At 35.4% G+C, this 19,290-nt stretch overlaps 2 protein-coding genes across 13 annotated transcripts; both read left to right on the top strand.

The window, feature by feature from the left end:
* Positions 1-1,653: 1,653 nt before the first annotated feature.
* LOC120252730 (NLR family CARD domain-containing protein 3) lies at positions 1,654-8,700 on the top strand. 10 transcript variants are annotated; one of them, XM_039260856.1, is made up of 19 exons: positions 1,654-1,788; positions 1,905-1,985; positions 2,063-2,159; positions 2,260-2,334; positions 2,419-2,577; positions 2,662-2,736; positions 3,047-3,145; positions 3,521-3,563; positions 4,091-4,153; positions 4,780-5,006; positions 5,229-5,349; positions 5,429-5,529; positions 5,637-5,750; positions 5,922-6,092; positions 6,190-6,336; positions 6,411-6,556; positions 6,656-6,999; positions 7,427-7,465; positions 8,177-8,700. In XM_039260856.1, exons 1-17 carry the CDS (start codon positions 1,770-1,772, stop codon positions 6,805-6,807), a joined length of 1,890 nt encoding a protein of 629 aa, XP_039116790.1. In that variant the 5' UTR covers positions 1,654-1,769; the 3' UTR covers positions 6,808-6,999; positions 7,427-7,465; positions 8,177-8,700. The 10 variants fall into 10 exon arrangements, with proteins under 10 accessions (XP_039116790.1, XP_039116791.1, XP_039116792.1 ...); XM_039260857.1 differs by having other exon boundaries at positions 2,260-2,322; XM_039260858.1 differs by having other exon boundaries at positions 2,272-2,334.
* Positions 8,701-9,222: 522 nt separating this feature from the next.
* LOC120252720 (CLIP-associated protein-like) lies at positions 9,223-19,039 on the top strand. 3 transcript variants are annotated; one of them, XM_039260841.1, is made up of 21 exons: positions 9,223-9,727; positions 10,186-10,341; positions 10,447-10,509; positions 11,474-11,542; positions 11,698-11,863; positions 12,327-12,488; positions 12,722-12,819; positions 13,040-13,114; positions 13,189-13,257; positions 13,333-13,418; positions 13,494-13,611; positions 13,789-13,887; positions 13,967-14,327; positions 14,498-16,257; positions 16,340-16,441; positions 17,281-17,385; positions 17,513-17,587; positions 17,698-17,766; positions 17,856-17,924; positions 18,100-18,201; positions 18,787-19,039. In XM_039260841.1, the coding sequence occupies exons 1-21, from the start codon at positions 9,395-9,397 to the stop codon at positions 18,943-18,945; spliced, it is 4,296 nt and encodes a 1,431-aa protein (XP_039116775.1). In that variant the 5' UTR covers positions 9,223-9,394; the 3' UTR covers positions 18,946-19,039. The 3 variants fall into 3 exon arrangements, with proteins under 3 accessions (XP_039116775.1, XP_039116777.1, XP_039116776.1); XM_039260843.1 differs by having other exon boundaries at positions 14,600-16,257; XM_039260842.1 differs by having other exon boundaries at positions 12,330-12,488.
* The last annotated feature ends 251 nt before the right edge of the window (positions 19,040-19,290 follow it).

The raw sequence follows: 19,290 nt of genomic DNA on the forward strand, positions 1-19,290 counted from the left end.
GTATTGGTTTTGCTAAATTCAAGAATAATAAAATCACTAGGCAATAATAATAATAATAATAATAATTAATAGTGATAAAACAATATATTCCGAAATAATATCAATTAGACATCAATAGAATTTTTAAGTCAAGACAAAGTAATGAAAAGACCATGAAGAATAAATTCAGTGGAAAATTAATCTTTAAAAAAATACTAAATGACTCTGACGTTAATGGTTTATTAAAAAAATCACAAACCAATGACTATCACAATTTGCTAAGGATTTAAAGCATATAAAAAATGAAAAGCCATTCTCACATTTTTGACCATTTTTAATATTTTTTTAATTTCCAATATGAATGGATGGGAATCCTAATCTCACTTTGTGGGGTGGAAAATTTACAGAATCATATTATATATATATATATATATTATATTATATGTTTTTTTGGAGTGGTAATTTTCCAAATATTTTTATGATTTAAAATTTTGTTTTGAAAAATCGATAAAACACCTGTATTAAAATAAAATAAATTGCAGTACAAAAGAATAAAAGCAACAGGGACTTAAAAAAACTATAATAAATCTACTGAAATAGAAAACAGAAAGTCAAAGAAAATAACTATACTAACAAAAATAATGACAGCTTGTAAGAAGATAAAATAAAGTCTTCTCTCAATTAAACATCACTAAATATTGAAAATAGAATTTCTATAACTTAGGATAGAAGAAGGTTCTCCAGGGGTTTTTTTTCTTTGCCTTTGTCTCAATTAGATCTGTCCAATGGCCGAGCTACCCACCCAAACCCGAAGGCCCATCCAAAAAATGGGAGGGGTTGGACAAATATATAAGGACCGATGTCCGGGCTTTGAAAAAAAAAACCCATTTTTAAAAAACGGGCCGGGTTTGATTTTCATTAATAAAAGCCCGGCCCGGCCCGAATTATAAAATATATTTATCAACAAATAATGTATATATATATATATATAATGGTTTGAATTGCCATTGATTATTTATTAATTCGTTTTCTATATACTTATATAATATATATTTATTATTGATTACCATTAATAGTTTGAATTTTAGTTGTAATTGAATAAATATTTGCATTTGATATTTTAATTTTTAAATGTTTTGTAGAATAATATTTGATCATATTCACATATTAATATTATTATTATTTTTTTAAAAACATATATATTATTTAATGAAAAACTTATTGGGCGGGCTTGGGCGGCCTTGGGTAGAAGTTATTAAATATGGACGAGTTTTGGCAAAAGTTAAGGCCCGAATTTTCGGGCCGGGCCAAGCTTGGACAAACCTAAAATTTAGTAATTATAGATGAAGTCCAGCCCGAACCTGGCCCGGCCTGGCCCATGGACAAGTCTACTCTCAATGAACCCAAAACTCTAAACTTCTCTTGATCATGCTGATCGGACAATGGAGTTTAAAAATTATCCATTAATCAGTAATGAGAAATACTAAAGAAGATGTTCAAAGGCTACACCTCATGCTTTGAGATATGTGAGGATTTTTGATAGTCCTCCTGATCGAAATACACACTGAGAAAACTTGGGCTGATGGTCCCGTTGTAATGGGCTTAAAGGCCCAACAAGTTGTTTTAAACCCCTTTTTTTTTAATAAAAAAAAATTATTTCCCAATTTTATTGTTATCTTTGCTGTGATTTTGGTCTCATGAATTTTGATGTGACTTCAATTGATTGCCGTGGTTTTAACCCCTTTTTTTTTAATCGATTTCTCAATAAATTTTGCTGCTAGGGTTTCGAAATGCGGACAAGTGATCTTGGTTTGGATTTTTTTTCATATTTTGATTTTTCTTCTTATTATTTCAATTGATTTCGTGTCTTTGATTCATAGTTTTTGTTGCGAATTATTCTCTTGATATGATGTTTGAATGATTAGATCAAGAATATACGAAGATGCAACGGATTCCATCTTTGGTATCACTGTGTGTGAGAGCAGTGGCAATGGAAATTATTGATGGTAGGTCATTCGTTCAATGCTTTTCTCTTTGTTAGATGTTGATGATTTCTCAGGTTCTTGTTGATTTTTTGCTGTAGATGGTCATTTTGAGGGTGTTATTGAGCTTCCGGATGAATTGCTTGATAGCTTGATGATGAACTTGCCTCCATTGGCACTGCAAGGCCTACATGAACAGTGAGTCAGCTTAAATTAATGATTCCAAGAATTATTTTTTTTTTTTCAGATTTTATGCCTAGTTCTTGCATTAGGATCAGTGATTTTATTTTTATGATAGTTATGTTTGTAGCAGTAGATCATTCCACTCCAAAAGTGTCAATGGTGGGAACAAACGGCAGAGGTTTGATGCCAAGTTTGTGATTTGCTTTTGGTAAATAATGTTATCCAGGTTGGATTCTGCAATAATTTATAGGCCAAGTTGGCCTTTTTTTGTCAGGTATGAAGGTTTTGATGGAGTATGGAAGGCACTGTTTAAAGAAAGGTGGCCTGAGAACTTCAAGAGGGTTGAACTGATTAACAAAGTAGATGGTGCTGGCTCATCTGTTGACCATGAGAATGATTGGCAGCAGCTTTATTGGGAAACCCACCTACAAAAGTGTGCAAATCTAATGGAAGCAATTTTTTCTTTTTTAAATGTTCCTTTCTTCAGTATTGAACAATTTCTGGTTTATTGGAATAGTTGCTTGGATGAAGCTGCAGAGAGAGCAATGCTTCCTGCTTTTGATGGGCCATATTGGGGAATTGTCAATATCTGGTAAGGTAGACACTCAACGCGAATTTAGGGGCTCTAAACTGATCAATGCTTTTGTTGTAGTTTGATCTTTAAAAGGTTTGTTTTGTTTGTTTATTTCTAGACCCAAGTGAAATTGATCAATGCACTCATGGTACGAAAGTGAAATATTATGTTCGTGTGCTTGTAAATTTGTAATATTGTAATCATGTAAAGTGGGTTCTTGATAGATATCATGATCAACCCATAACCCTTTCCTTCATACAGTTCTTTTGGAAGCTTTGTATGATGTGCTCTTTGCTGTATCTGATATTAATTCATTTCCTGTAGATAGTATTCTGAATTCAATTGGTTATAGTGCAACTAAAGCTGATAGCTGTTCGAAGTTGCGTACGTTGTGGTTCCACTGTAATAAATTTGGTCGTTATGCCAGGTATGTTCCTTGTTTGTGTGACACTTGAGATGTGAGATGCAGCTGTAGTGTTAACTTCTCTTTATTCTTTGGCACCCAACTTTCCAATAAATTTCCTCATTCTCTGATGTACACATATCAACCCCTACTACCTACCTTAGTCTTTCAAATTTCAGATATGCAAAATTTGTTAGTTGATTGCACATGTAATTTTGGCTTGAGCCTACATTCTTGAACATTGTACAGGAAGAATCATCTCTTTTTTTATATATATATATATATAGTTTTAATTTTTATTCATTTGCACAATTTTATGATTTTGTTGCTTATTTGTTCAAGTAAACTCAAAGAATGTTCTATAAATTTTGAAGAAAATTATTCTTCTCCTTACTGCAGATGTTTGAGACTTTCAAATGTGCTATGTATTCCAGAAATATCTGTAAGTATCTATGTTAAAGTACCTGTGGTCATGTCTGCTTGATTAATAGTTTGTAGCTGTCTCAAGTGATTTTTATATTCATCCTGTAATTTTGGAGGATCATTTTTTTAAGAAGCTTGCAGACTATAATCTGTGCCCTCTTAAATGGAATGAGGAAATTTTGTATTTTGTCCTAATGAGGTCTTTCTGTTTGATTATGCTATATCATGTGACATTTAAGATTTACCCTCATAATATCAATTTATACAGTTTTTTTATTCTATGTTGAACCATGACAAATATCGGTTATAGAATGTTCTCATTACAAGATTAAAAAGTTCTTGCAACTTAGGCTCATGATCCTTATAACCTTCTTTTCTTTTAGGCTATTATTCTGTAGATAGATTACAGTTGGATTTCTTCTACAAAGCATTTGATTTTTACAGTTCCATTTTATTGCTAATTTTGCGAATATGATTTGGTTGATGCATTTATTATTTAAATCAATTCATTACATCGTTTCCTTGTCCATTTATTATTTTTTTCAGGGTTTATTGGTGACTAGCAATTTGAGAGCTATGGTTTTTCGAAGTATAAAATGCAAAAGTCATGTAAGTGTCATATATCTATCAAGGTTGGGAGACTGATAAGATTTGGGGATTACACCCACACAGCATGAAGTTACTCCCTCCGTTTCTTTTTATTTGTCGTGACTCGTGAATAACCGTATCTCACATACCAAGAAAGTTGGTTATTTCACATAATTTAATAAAAAATTAGTTATCTTTCCAAAATTACCCCTAATTTATATCTTCACATTTCTCTCTCATATTAAATTTTAAAAAAAGAATTGAATAGAGTGTTATGGTAATTTTGGAAAAAAATAATAAATGCTTCTTGATGTTCAAAAATGACAGATAAAAAGGAACATGGGTTTATGACAGATAAAAAGGAACGGATGGAGTATATTACACTCAAATAGGAATTCTATAAGCTGGAAAAGTTTCGCACTATATATCCATACATGCCGAGCAGAATTTGACTTTTCTATGTAGACATCATTTTATTTTATGGGGGATGTATCCATTCATTTTTAGTTTAATATAAGAACTTGTTTATGGTGATAACTGTACTTTTTGTACTGTTAATTGATAGTTCATGTGTGACTTGATTTTGTTTTATTTTTGTTATTTTAACACCAACATTTAGTTGTGACTTCCTAGAATGCCAAGTGCAGGTTGATGGAGTTTGTGATCTTCTCAGGCAGAACAGGGATACACTGAAATCTCTTGAGTTTGTTCATTGCCGTTTTTCTTCCACTAGTTTCAGTCAGATATGCAGTTGTATATTTTTGGAAGCTGAACCTCATGGAATCAAATCCTTCTCTATCAAATCCTCTTCTGTTGCTGATGGCAAGAAATCTTCTCTGCCTGCTGATTTTGTATCGTTTCTGTCATCTGGAAGGTATCTCTGCATCTTTTGTATTACAATCTAAATAAACACTTCTCAAGAACATACCTATGCTTCTGTGGAAAATTAAAAATGTATTTGAATTGTGTAGAAAGCCTAAACTTTCTCACACAGGGTTCTTTTTCCATGTAATATTTGTTGTCTTATTACTTGTTTGACTATCTGGTATGTGGTTATCATAAATGTGCTTGTAATGATGATTGAGTGTGTTTTCAGGTCCTTGGAATCAATACATCTGTCAGATACTAGCATAGGGTCAAAATGTGCAAAATGGATCTTGGATACTCTTCTCAAGTCTTCTTTGAATTTGATCACCCTGGAGATATCAGACAATGATGTGAGCACTGGCTTCAGCTCCTCCATGTAATTTTTATATTATAAATTACAGCATTAAAAATTTTTTATTTTGAGTGTAGATAAGAGGTTGGCTTTCTAAAGTTGATAGGAGGCCAGGAGAATGCTCTTCACTATTAGGGCCAAAGTTGTCCTTGAAGTCTTTGAGTATTCTCAATCTAAGGTATTATGGAGTTCATCTTCATTACTTGAACATTTCAGTCTTGGGTGACCTGTAGAACAATTGGGATGTTTGATTTATGTTTTACGGTTTGTTCCATTGTTTACCAGGGGCTGCAACTTGTGCCAGGATGATGCAGAAGATCTAAATTATGTGTTGATTCACATGCCGAACCTCACAAGTTTAGATTTGAGTGACAATCCTTTGGAGGATGAAGGAATTAGGTATGTACATTATTGAAGTGGTTTTATACTCAATTTAGACATCTATTTGAGTGACACATGTAAAACTAAACTCACCTCATTGCTTGTATCATTAGAAAAATGTTACAGAATGCTCATTGTGATTATTCCTTTTCCCCTGGTGAGCCTTTCATGTTCAAATTTTTTTTCCAGGAGCCTGATCCCGTACTTTGTCAAAGCTTTTGAGAAAGCCTCCCCTATTTCAGATGTTTATCTTCAGAATTGCAGTCTTTCATGCAAGGGAGTGACTGAATTTTTAGAAAGCTCACAAACTTTGAGGGAACCTCTGAATAGTCTATCTGTTGCAGAGAATAACCTTTCCAGGCAAGTTGGCACTCTTTTGGTCTGTGCAGATTGTGTATTATCTTCTGTTGTTGTATTTAATTTCATCCACCAGTTTGAATAGTTGCCATATTTTCAGTTCTGTGGCTGCACCATTGGCTATATTTTTAGGTTCCCCAGGTGTGAAAGCCCTCAATATTGAAGCCATAGGATTGGAACCATTGGGATTCCAAGAACTTGAAAAAAAGATGCCCAAGGATGTGCCGCTTGTTCGCATCAACATGAGGTTGTGTCCGCCCCCATCACAGCTTTAAGTTTGTGCTGGAACCCTTATTTATTTGACTGCCACTTTTTCTGCAGTAAAAATCGTGGTGGGAGTGATTGTGCATCTTTTATCTCTAAACTCATCATGCAAGCTCCAGATCTTGTTGTAGTGGATGCAGGATATAATTTTATTCTCCCTGAAGCATTGATGACAGTTCATGATGCACTTAATCTTTCAACAAGTAATTGTTTGTAGTAATTCTTTTTTTTTTAAGTGTTGTGTCAACTAGGCGAGTTTTTATTATAAAATAGATGGAAGGGTTAATTTCATGTCTCTTCAGGGAAACTGCGGCGATTAGACTTAACGGGAAATATTCGCTTATCTCACTCAGTGCATGCATTCAAGCTTTTGGAATATCATGTTCATGGGAAGCCCATAGTGATCATTCCTTCAGGGCTACCCTCAAGTGTCCCTTATGATGATGACCCTTAGCAGGGTGACATCCAGGCTTTTGGAGGTCAACGAAAACCAGAAATAGAAAGAAGTATCTGCACATGTGATGTTTATGACAAGTGGAAGTTATGAGTAGAAAAATTGAATTGGACTCCTACATATGACAAACAATTTATCTGTTAGTCTGGAAACCCTGAATTTTCTCTGGAGGTTGCACTATCCCCAAGCCAGGTAATTTTGAAGCTTTCTAGAAAGCAAGTTTGCTTTATGTGTTTGATTGAATGAGGACTAATGAGTCTTCTCCAATATTATTCCTATATTGCCTGGTAATTTGCTAGACTGTATGCTGTTGGTCTTTCTCATTAAAACATCTATACTCAATAGATATGTATGTTCAACCTTATTGATATTTAAGAGAACAATTTACTATTTTTCATCTCAAATCATTTGGATGATATTTTGATATTGGACTGGTTTTGTGTATATAGTGGGCTTGAAGGGATTACCTTTTACTTGATTCAGTTATAGTTGTGGTCTGTTGCGAAACATGGCATTCCTCAATTCCTTTTATTCTCTTAATGGGGTTCTGGCCTGCCTTGAGAAATAAGCTAACCTTTTTCTCTTTGTTTGTCATTGTTTTATAAATCATTTCTTTCAGCTCTCCTTCACAGTGTGGCAAAGAAGAATCTGCAACCAAGTGAGTTATTTACTTCTGAAGAAATTTAATAATGATGAGCATCTTTACCTGTAAACAGTGACAGCAGGTCTTTGCTCTTTTGTTTGATTAATATACTTGCACTTCACTGTAAAGTGATGTTTTATTTGTAATTTTGTCTACGGCACTTTGCGACCTTTGCGCCGAGTGCTGTTTGCGTAGTTGGTATGTGTATGATTTTATATACAATCTGGACCCACTTGATGATCATTATCAAGTTGCCATTTTGTGGATATGGCTTTACCTTAGGAGCATCTTTATGTCTTTGCTCTGATCATTATGGACTCAGTGGTTGAAAAGGACTTTGTCCAGTGTTTGATTGGAATTTTCAGTGTGTTAGTGCATGCATGCAATGAAATTTGTCTGATTAGAATGTGAATCATAGAATAATAAGTCTATTTCAATCTGTCCAGCGCAATCAATGTGTTCTTATGCTTATACTATTCAGATCTGTTTGTTCTCCTCTGCGCCATCTGCTTCTGTTTTTCTGTCGGAACATGCATGCTCAATGTTCTTTAAGTTCACTTAAATTGAAAATCAAATTTCCATATTCATCAATGAACCATATTATTAGCTTATATGAATGTTTCCACAAAATCAGTTTAAATGACTGAATTTTTATTTGAAGTATCATCTATATACATACATGTATTTTCTGATTGATTGACTCATTGATTGATAAATGATGATCAGGTGGAGATTGATTGATAAAATGGTGAGCAGATGGTGCCCTTTGTTTGTCATCAACCACACCAACCACTTCACAGTCCAAAAACCAAATGTGCCCTCTTAACAACCAGAAACAGGACAATGGCCAAAACTTTGCTGAACCGTCACAGAATAATAGTATATACCCATCCGGCTTCAAACAACTTAATCATGTATTGATGGGGAATGATTCTTCAAGTATGTATTAGGCCCACTTAAAAGTGGCTTTCAGAGTCCTTACCTTATCCTTGCAAGAATGGCTTCAGAAACTGGTTTTAGGATATCAGCCACGCCAACCAAATTGATGCTTATACATCAACCACTAAAGGAATGGATTAATTAATTCTCATGCTGAACTTAATTAAGAACTTGTGGAGACCATCTATGTGGGTAAACATTTGTGGATCTTATAGTCTAAATCATGATACTCACTTTCCTGTCATATGAAGTCATAAAATTTTAGTTGTGTTAAAACAGAACTATTATGAATATTAATGGGCTTTTGCATATGTATATATGTGTGTGTAACTTTGTATGAAGTTCCTCGTTCATGGATACTTTTGAAAAAAATTATTGTATAACTAGAGAATAAAGAGAAAATTAGTGAATTTTTACATATAAACAGATATTGATTATGTGTAGTTTACATGATTTTTTATATTTTGAGTTTTATTTTATTTTATATTATTGACAAAAGTGGACAAGCCACGTGTCAGGACATGCATGGTAATGTGAAATCGTGGTCAAGGACCTTTTTGGCACCATTGTGCTTTCGGGTTGTTTTAATTTTTTTATAAATTAAATATAAAATACATATATTTTAAAATATATTTTTAGTTTATATAATTATCATATAAATCAAATAAAAATACTTGATAGAAAAAAAATTGAAGTATTTAAGGAAAGGATAAATTTTTTTTATAAAAATAATTAATATTAGTTACAAAAATCCATGGTTAAATATATGTGTCATAGTATATATATCTAAACAAACCCTTTGATTATCATATGATAGTATTTATATTCTTGAATTGCCCGGCAACTACCCGCATCTTTACGGTGCACCCAAACTCCCGCACTTTCACTCCACTGCGAGAACCTTTTTATCCTTCTCTTTCTCTGAATTTATCGCATTTCTCCCAGAACTCCCCCTCAATTTGATCGCCATTGTTGTCAATCTGGACCCTAACCCTAGGCCTCGGCATGGAGGAGGTGCTGGAAATGGCGCGGGTGAAGGACACCAAGGAGAGGATGGCTGCTGTTGAGCGGCTCCACCAGTACCTTGAGTCCTCCCGGAAACACCTCTCGTCAGCGGAAGTCACGGCGCTGGTAGATTGCTGTTTGGATCTCTTCAAGGACCACAACTTCCGGGTTTCTCAGGGTGCACTCCAGGCGCTGTCGTCGGCTGCTGTGCTTTCCGGGGAGCACCTCAAGATTCATTTCAATGGGCTGGTGCCTGCCGTGGTGGAGAGGCTTGGCGATGGGAAACAGCCTGTGAGGGATGCGGCCCGGCAGCTGTTCATCACTCTCATGGAGGTGTCGTTTTTGGGATCCTATCAATATTTTCAAGAATTTGGTTTGAAAATCTTAATTTGTTATGATTTCAGGAAATTCACGCTTCCTATTTTGTTGTATTGAACTTAGGATCCGGTTTTCATGTCTGCATTATCATTATAGTAGGTGTTTGCTTTAGAGTTTATGATGTTTCGAATTCTTAGGTAGAATTGTTCATTTTCCTTTTGTTTTTGTCCCTTTCTGCTTGAGCTCATCTGGATGTTTTGTTTTGACTCAGCTCATAGATTTCCTGGGATGCATTCTATGATATCTTTGCAGGAATTATGTCAATAGTTTGGAGTATAAAACTTAGCTCCTTTGTTTTGTTCTCTAGTTTTTCAATTAGTTGGCTGAGTCACCTCGACTTTGAGCCTTTTGCCCGAAAAAGTCACTAAAAAAGGTTAGTGATGTAGAGAAGTAACCATTGAGTTCTTCTTTAGATCTCCTCCCCAACATTCATTGTTGAAAGAGCTGGGAGTTATGCATGGACTCACAAGAGTTGGAGAGTTCGTGAAGAATTTGCACGCACAGTTGCCGCAGCCGTTGGCCTCTTTGTTTCTACAGAGCTTACACTTCAGAGGGTCTTGCTTCCTCCTGTATGGAACTATATATATTTGATTTTGCCATTTAGCTTTCATTGATGTTATATAATCTATTGGTTTTATGTTTTTGCTGAGGTTTGGCATTTTTTTTTTAATCAGGTCTTGCAGTTGTTAGATGACTCAAACAATAGTGTAAGAGAATCTGCGACTACATGTCTTGAGGTTAGTTTCATCGATTGAATAATAGCTCTATATTGAGGTATCGTCCTCTAATTTTAAAGCTAAATATTTACTTCAGTTTCTAGCAATTGTAACTAGGGAGTCTGCAAGGCGTATTTTTATGATGGAGTCAGTTGTCAACAAACAATTACTTTCAAGGCATGCATAGCTCTTTGTTATAACATGCCTAACTTTCTTTAATAATGTGTTGGTGGATAGAATGCTACCTATAAGGCTATAACACAATATGATAGTGTTTATTAATTATCATCCTTGGTGAATGATTTTTTATTAATAAACAACGTAAGATATTTATTTTTATGAGTAGGATCTGAAGAATGTCCTATTTGTTGATATTTTGCATTACTGGTGGTTTTCTCGTTAAGGTTGTTTGTATATAGCTGCTCTTGACCACCTCTACTGCATAATATGTTCATGAAAATTGAGGTAAAGAATCCAAAATGCCTTGGCATACCCGATAGAATTTCCTCACAAGATTGGTAAAAAAGTATTTGTCCTGTGTTTGTATGAATTCCCTAGATGTGGTAAGCTTCAATAATATTTAGGGCTTAACTACTTTTCATGCTAGGTTGCATTAATTTTAGATTTGATGAATGAGTTGGAATTACTTTTTTGTTTAGTAAATATTTGTTGGAATTGCATCCTATTTTTCCTTTTGGAGGAGAAAGGCTATTTATGCATATGATGATTGAAAGCAGAAGAACAAGTTTTCACATTTAATTTCAATGCGTATGATATCTCTGTCATGGGCAAAGCATCCCAAACACAACATTATTAGTATGAATTTAGAACATATTTATCAGGGACTATGAACTTGCACGGATGAGTTTGTGTGGTGGAGATTGCATTGTACGATAATGTTGTTCTATTGTCAATAAATCATGATAATCATCAACTTTTTTCTCATAAATGTCAACTAAACTCATGTTCATATTTCTACATACAGGAGATGTACATGCACATTGGACCTCAGTTTTACGATGAACTGCAACGTTATTATCTTCCTCCATCCATGGTAATTATCTAAACCCTTTGGTTTCTTTTCAAGATGCAAAAGTCACAAAAAGATTATCCCAAACCCAATTAAATCTAGATGCTTATAGGAATCAGAATGCCATAAGAAGATTAATTTGCAACATGATAAAGTACTGACTTAATAGTTTGATGCAGATGAAAGAGATAAACGCCAAACTTGAGAGATTGGAACCAAAAGCCCGGCAATCTGATGGTCTTGGAAGCAACTTTATCACTGCAGAGATGAAATCTTCTAGTATTAGCCATAAAAGGACTAGTCCTAAATCTAAGAGTGCACCAAAGGAACCCTTGTTCTCTACAGGTCAGAATAACTACTGTATCTTCAATGTCAGACTGATGCTTGCTATTCAGCAGTGATGGGTGCTAGATATGGGCATACCTTCTTGCTATATTCCATTTTATTGCATCTGTCTGCCCAAAAATAAAACATTTTGATGAAGCCAAATTTGTTATGCTCATATTTTTTTTTTATCCATTTACATTGCCTTTGAAAAAGGGACAATATATGGGTCTTGTTTGCATTGACAACATTTGAGGTTCATCTATTTCTCATTCTACTCATTTTTAAAATTTGATGTTCATAAAAAGAAACCACAATTCTTGCTTCCTCTAGAATATACCCATTCCACATTCCATAGCTTATCATAAGCTGTAAGCCACACCTTATTTTATTTGTAGTACATGATCGGGTCTATAACATTTACTCTAGCATTACTTTGCTTTTGGATATTGTAAAGACACCAGTCAATTTCTTATTTTTTTAGCAGAAAGCAATGTTGCTGAAAAGCATGTTGATCCCATCAAAGTGTATTCTGAAAAGGTATTGGTCAAGGAAATTGAGAAAATTGCATCTATTTTAGTTCCAGAAAAAGATTGGTCCGTCCGCATAACCGCAATGCAAAGAGTTGAAGGCTTAGTGTTCGGAGGTAAACCCAAATCTTTTCTTTATTTTCCTTCCACAAAGTTAAGATAATGGCACCTACCTGATTATTGCATATAAGAAATATATTTTTTTTTCATGTATGTATCATCACTCACATGCCCTTGTTGCTTTCATTTGTTATCCTGTGAATGTTTTCAATTCCACATCTGATACATTTCTGAACCTGTCTAATAGGAGCATGAGATGTGATGTGATCTTCCATTCATTTTCATTTAGGTGCGGCTGACTATCCATCATTTCCTATGCTCTTAAAGCAACTTGTTACCCCTTTGAGCACTCAACTGTCTGATCGCCGCTCTAGCATAGTTAAGCAGGTAGGCTATCTTTTCTAAATTGTACCTGTGGTCACCAGAACCATTTTCTGCTTTTGTGACTCTGCAAAGATATGCTTCCATTTCGTTACATGATATCACAACCGCATGCCATTTGACATATACTACATGTTCTTCAAATTTTGGCATGTGACTTCTATAGTCAAAGTGTTTTACTTTTTTCCTGCTTTCAGTATTTTACTTGTTATGCTTCTTTTCCTAGGCTTGCCACTTGTTAAACTTATTATCAAAAGAACTTCTTGGAGGCTTTGAAGCTTGTGCTGAGATGTTTATTCCGGTAAACTTGCTGACACTTTCAGAAACTTCTGTTATTTTGAATTGTCACTGATATATAATGTTAAAATTTCCCAGGTGTTGCTCAAGCTTGTTGTGATCACTGTCCTTGTAATTTCTGAATCCGCAGACAACTGCATAAAAACAGTATGAAATATTCTTATCTTCAGCTTATTGGGGATTATTTTTGGTTATTTTGTTTATTAAGATATGATTCTACAGATGATCCACAACTGCAAGGTTGCACGAATCCTTCCTCGGATTGCTGATTATGCGAAGAATGACCGGAGTGCAGTTCTTCGTGTTAGGTGGGAGTATTCATTACTTTGTATCATCTATTCTCGCTACTTTCTTTTGATTGATTTCTTTTAATGGTGTAATAGGTGTTGCGAATATGCACACTTGATGCTAGATTATTGGGCTGATGCTTCAGATATTCAACGATCAGCTGATCTTTATGAAGATCTTCTCAAGTGCTGTGTTGCAGATGCAATGTGTGAGGTATAATATTGTTGGATTGGTTCGCAATTCTATTTGTATGTATCTTAATGGGCATCATTTTCATGGGTCTGCCATGCTAATCTTTAGCATCTTGTCCTTATGCATCTTAAGGGACATCATTTTGCTTGAACGTTATTCTGATGATATAATTTACCACTAACTAGTTTGTTTCTGAAGGTGCGTGCAACTGCACGAGCATGCTACTGCTTGTTCTCAAAAACTTGGCCAGAGCGTTCTCACCGTCTTTTTCTATCATTTGATCCAGTCATTCAAAGGGTACATCATTTCCTTTTGTTTAAGATAGCTTGATATTGTTACGCTAGATTTGATAGCATTCTATAGTGTTAGTTTTCAGATAATAAATGATGGAGATGGCAATGTGCACAAAAGGTATGCTTCTCCTTCACTTCGAGAGAGAGGGGTGCAGGTACCCTGTGCTCAAGCTTATGCAGTTCCTCCAAGTGTTCCTGGATATGGGACTTCTGCTATAGTAGCAATGGACAAGAGTACGAGTACGCATTCAGGATCAACTGTTTCTTTTAGCAGTGTGCTTCTAGCACAAACTAAGCCGTTCAGTAATAGTTCTGAAAGAAACCTTGAGAGTGTGCTTGATGCAAGCAAACAAAAAGTTTCAGCCATTGAAAATTTGTTAAGAGGTGTAAACCTAGCTGGCAGGCAAAATTCTTCTGTTGCTCACTCAAGTGGCCTGAATCTAGGTATTAAATGCATTGCTTAATTATTTCAAGATTGTTTGAAGCTATTTTAACTACTGAGTACATTTATATGTGCTGCATTGGTCATCTCTTGTCTGGCTTGCTTGATGTGCACATGCATAAATGGCTAAAGATTTCTTCATTATTTTTATGTTGCTTTGTTCCTAGTGCAGGGGTTGATCCTCCATCAACTCGAGATCCACCATTTCCTCTTGCAGTTCCTGCTAAAAATAATCTGTTGTCACCAAAGTCCTTATTTACTGATTCAAATGCAGCTAATATTACTGGAGGTGGCATAAGAAATAGGAGTTCTCTCACTGATCTGGTCAATCCTCAGATTCAAGCTTCAAGAGATCTTAGCAAAACTTATCTGAGTCATATAGCATCTGATTCATTGTCAACCGTATCGTCGCCATACACCGCTCGAAGATTTTCTGAACGCCTACAGGAGGGAGGCAAGTTGGAGGATATCAGTGATAATAGATCTATTAGAGCACTCACCTTTTCTCTGCCTGAAAAGCAATATTTTGGTGCACCTTATAGGGATGCTGGGTATATGGATTCACATAATAATCACATTCCTAACTTTCAGAGGCCTCTCTTAAGAAAACAGGTGACAAGCAGGGCTTCTGGAAGTGGTAGAAACAGCTCTGATGACTGCCAACTTGCACTGGGTGATACGACTGGTATGAATGGTCCAGCATCCCTGAATGATGCACTTGCTGAAGGCTTGTGCCCAAGATCAGATTGGATAGCTAGGGTGTCAGCATTTAATTATATTAGAACATTTTTACATCAAGACCCTAAAGGTATTCAGGAAATCGCTCAGAGTTTTGAGAAGATCATGAAACTATTTTTCCAGCATTTAGATGATCCTCATCATAAAGTTGCTCAGGCAGCTCTTTTGACACTCGCAGAGATTATTCCAACTTGCAGAAAGTTGTTTGAGTCTTATCTTGAAAGGACCCTTCCACATGTGTTTTCTCGGCTAATTGACCCTAAAGAACTAGTTAGGCAACCATGCTCAACAACTTTGGAAATCGTTGGCAAGACTTATGGTATTGAATTTTTGCTGCCTGCCCTTGTTCGTTCGCTTGATGAACAAAGGTCTCCTAAGGCGAAATTGGCTGTTATTGAGTTTGCAAACAACTCCTTTGGCAAGCACTCGATAAATTCTGATGGTTATAGCAATAATAGTTTTCTTAAGCTATGGCTTGCAAAGTTGTCTCCATTGGTGAATGATAAAAACACAAAATTGAAAGAGGCAGCTATTTCTGCCATCATATCAGTTTACTCACATTTTGATCCCGTGTCAGTCTTGAATTTTATCCTGAGTCTTGCAGTTGAAAAACAGAACTCATTAAGGCGTGCACTCAAGCAGTATACCCCACGTATTGAGGTTGAATTAATAAATTTCTTGCAAAATAAGAAAGAGCGCCAACGTTCTAAATTACTCTATGACCAGTCAGACACTGTAGGAACTTCTTCTGAGGAAGGATATGCTGGAATCTTAAAGAAAAGTCTCCTTTTTGGAAGGTATTCCTCAGGTTCAGTTGATGGTGAAGGTGGCAGGAAGTGGAGTGGTACACAAGAAATCAACCAACTTAGTGTGGCTATTGCGCAGGCTGCTTCAGATGAGACTGTGCAGTGCCTTTATCAGCACTTTGAGGCTAGCTCTGACTCTGAGGGCCGTGGTTTCAGAAACAAGGGTTTGAACTGCAACATTAACACTGATCTGGAAAGTGTTGGATCATTGATAAATTACTCAGAAAATGCTGATAAAAATGTGGTGAATAATGTTGACCAGAAGGTTCTTGGGACCCTTGTTGTTCACAGTATTAATGAAGGGGAGCTCACTGAAGAGAAACTTTCTTCTGTGAACAGACATTCCATTGCAGATAATGAACTTAGCATTCCACAACTACTTCACCAAGTTAGTTTAAAGCCATTCAATTCTATGCACATTTGAGCTGGGCAATTGACTTTATTTAGCTTAATGTAATATCATTTTGTAGGTATGCAATGGGACTGATAGCACTTCAAGTTACCCTACAGGGGAGGCATTGCAGCAATTGGTTAAAGCTTCTTTGGTGAATGATCACTCTATTTGGACCAAGGTTAGTCTTCTATTTTATTGCCATCCCTTTGTTTTATGATTTATTATCATCTTTGAGCAAACATCATAACCTATTGTAAATGAGATGGCCTTGGCTTGGGCTTATATAACATATTGTTAGTGAGACGCCCGAGGTCAAACTGGTTTGAAATTAATGGTCCAAAGCTGGTCCTAGGTATCACTGGAACTTGGTTGCCTCTCTATGGGATGTGCTTGAACTGGGCATAACTCAAGCAACTTGAATAAATTTGTGCTTGATGAAACAAAATGAACTCAAGTTCAGCGCTTATTCCCAAATCTTGAGTTTCAATTCGAGTGTCCATTGGAAGCCCAACGAGCCAACAATCTGTGGTTTAATAGTGATTCTATAAATAATTTGAGGAGATAAAGTAATTGTTATGTTTATGAGTAAATTACATTTTAATTAATTTCTTAAAACTAGCAAGATTGAGGGCCAGCAAAGTCCCGGACATGCTTTCTGCATGATTATGTTCCCACAAATTTGTGTTTGCAACAAAATTTGGCAATCAGATCCTTGGGTTCAATGTCCAAAATTTGTTAGAACATGGTACAATTACTCAGATTGACTGAATCATTGAAGCTATTGTTGTCATTTCTTTGGTTTGTAATTTCTGTTTCTATTTGTTCCCTAGTAATTTACTGTTCTGCAAAATGAAATTATTGCTTCGTTGCTACATTGGTCTACATTAATGATTCCCCCATTTTTGTGTAGATATATGTATTGACCTATCCAACTTTTCAATTTATAGCCAGGTCTGAGTTTCTTATAGTTAGAAATGTGTTTGCATGGGCTAATGTCAACTAATGCTTTGTTGGCAGTACTTCAACCAAATTCTTACATCAGTGCTTGAAGTGTTGGATGATAGCAATCCATCCACTAGGGAACTTGCTCTTTCTTTAATAACTGAGTTGTTAAATAACCAGGTCTGTTCTCTGGCAGTATTTTGGTGTTGTTGGCATTTTGATCTATATTATCATTATTATTGTTTGATTTATCTTCATTCTGCCTCAATGAAACTTGTGCATTTTAATCATGCACTATGACTTGCAGAAAGAGCTAATGGAAGATTCCATAGAAATAGTTATTGAGAAACTGTTTCATGCAACTAAAGATATGGTTGCCGAGGTATTGTACTTCCTGCTTCAAGTTATAGTTGCCTTTGTTATTTTGAATTTTGTTGTACATGTCGTTCACACAACATTTATCTCCTTCTACCTATTTAATTTATTTTACAGGTCTCAAATGAAGCACACAACTGTTTGACAACTTTATTAGGACATTATGATCCATTTAGGTGTCTTATGGTATATGATAATCTAATAGTTATAAAGTTTATGGACTAAGAAGTTCTTCATTGTCAGATGTTTTTTCTTATCCTAGTGTTATTTTGCAGGTGATTGTGCCTTTGTTGGTCAGTGATGACGAAAGAACTCTTGTTATTTGCATCAACTGCTTAACCAAGGTTATGCCTTGTTATGGTCTTTCTCCTTTACGGTGTTCTTACTGGGAATCAGTGTACATTCACTTTATTTATTATTCAAAATCAGCTTGTTTGTTTAGGTCCTGTGGTATCAATTTGATTTCTTGTGTATTTTATAGGCATGTCTTTGCTTATATGCTGTTTTGTGTCTCTTCAGCTTGTGGGCCGGCTTTCACAAGGAGAGTTGATGATGCAATTACCATCTTTCTTACCTGCACTTGTTGATGCATTTCGGAACCAAAGTCCAGACGTTCGCAAGGTATGAACCATATTCCACTTTCTCAAATTTCCATACTAATAGACTTGCATGTCATAGTCAGTTTAAGGGCTTGGCCTCTAGGAGAGAGCTTTCACTACAGGGATCAAACTAATATTCACTTCACTCTGCTTTACTGTGCCGGTCACCCACAGGCCTTCCTGTTCTATTTTCTCTTCTCATTATTCTTCTTAGTTCCTGTCACATACTTGAAATACACTCTAGCTTCATCAGAAAAGCCTTGTTTATCAAGTACTTAATAAAATCCCCTTACCATGTTTAATCAGCTCAAGGTTACCTCCTTTATCTTTCAAATTTCTAATGTTTTTCTTTCCAGATTTAGCCAGGCAACTGAAGTATATTGTCTTCTGTCAAATAACAACATATATGTATATATATTGTTATCTTCTGCTTGATGCTAGAAATCCTTGGAGCATGACTGCTTGAATGTATTACTTGATGATCCTCCATTTTAAGAACCTGACTTGTCTTACTGGAAAACTATATCCTGTCAGCTCGCCTTTCTTGCTTTCCTGTTCTTTTGTTTTTCCTCTCTGCTGACTTGTCCTTTTTTCCGAGCTTATACAGACTGTTGTGTTCTGCTTAGTTGATATCTACATAATGCTCGGCAAAGCATTCTTGCCCTACTTACAAGGTCTGAGCAGCACCCAGCTCCGGCTAGTGACTATTTACGCCAACCGGATTTCACAGGCAAGATCAGGTGCTCCTACTGATATTAACCACTAATGTATGCATTTTGTGTGTTCCATTTGATTGCGTTGTTTGTTCATTGTTTTGCATATGTATATATAGTGTAATATATGTCCCACATTTCTTCAAAGGTGTAATACATGCCCCAATTGTGATGAGCTTTGAGTTTTGTTTTCAGGGTTTTTTTTTGTTTGATTTTGTTCATAATTATTGCCCATGTAAATCAATTATCCATTCAAACAACAGTGATCATATTTACTTTGATGGTGGTATAGTTCATTCATCTTACTAACATCAAACTAACTCATGTATAATATAATAAATCTTTTAATGAGATTTACCTGCACAATAATTAGAAAATAACACATAATTCACAATAGT

This window comes from Dioscorea cayenensis, chromosome 22, assembly GCF_009730915.1.
Source record: "Dioscorea cayenensis subsp. rotundata cultivar TDr96_F1 chromosome 22, TDr96_F1_v2_PseudoChromosome.rev07_lg8_w22 25.fasta, whole genome shotgun sequence".
NCBI classification, from domain to species: Eukaryota; Viridiplantae; Streptophyta; class Magnoliopsida; order Dioscoreales; family Dioscoreaceae; genus Dioscorea; species Dioscorea cayenensis.

What these genes read in the sequence shown, in the direction of transcription:
- LOC120252730 (XM_039260856.1), top strand. An exon ending in AAATTTGGTCGTTATGCCAG is followed by an intron (nt 3,146 to 3,520) that starts GTATGTTCCTTG and finishes TCCTTACTGCAG; the next exon opens with ATGTTTGAGACTTTCAAATG. An exon ending in TTGGAGGATGAAGGAATTAG is followed by an intron (nt 5,751 to 5,921) that starts GTATGTACATTA and finishes TTTTTTTTCCAG; the next exon opens with GAGCCTGATCCCGTACTTTG.
- LOC120252720 (XM_039260841.1), top strand. Translation starts at nt 9,395, where the DNA reads ATGGAGGAGGTGCTGGAAATGGCGCGGGTGAAGGACACCAAGGAGAGG. An exon ending in ATTATCTTCCTCCATCCATG is followed by an intron (nt 11,543 to 11,697) that starts GTAATTATCTAA and finishes AGTTTGATGCAG; the next exon opens with ATGAAAGAGATAAACGCCAA. An exon ending in CTCAAGTGGCCTGAATCTAG is followed by an intron (nt 14,328 to 14,497) that starts GTATTAAATGCA and finishes TTCCTAGTGCAG; the next exon opens with GGGTTGATCCTCCATCAACT.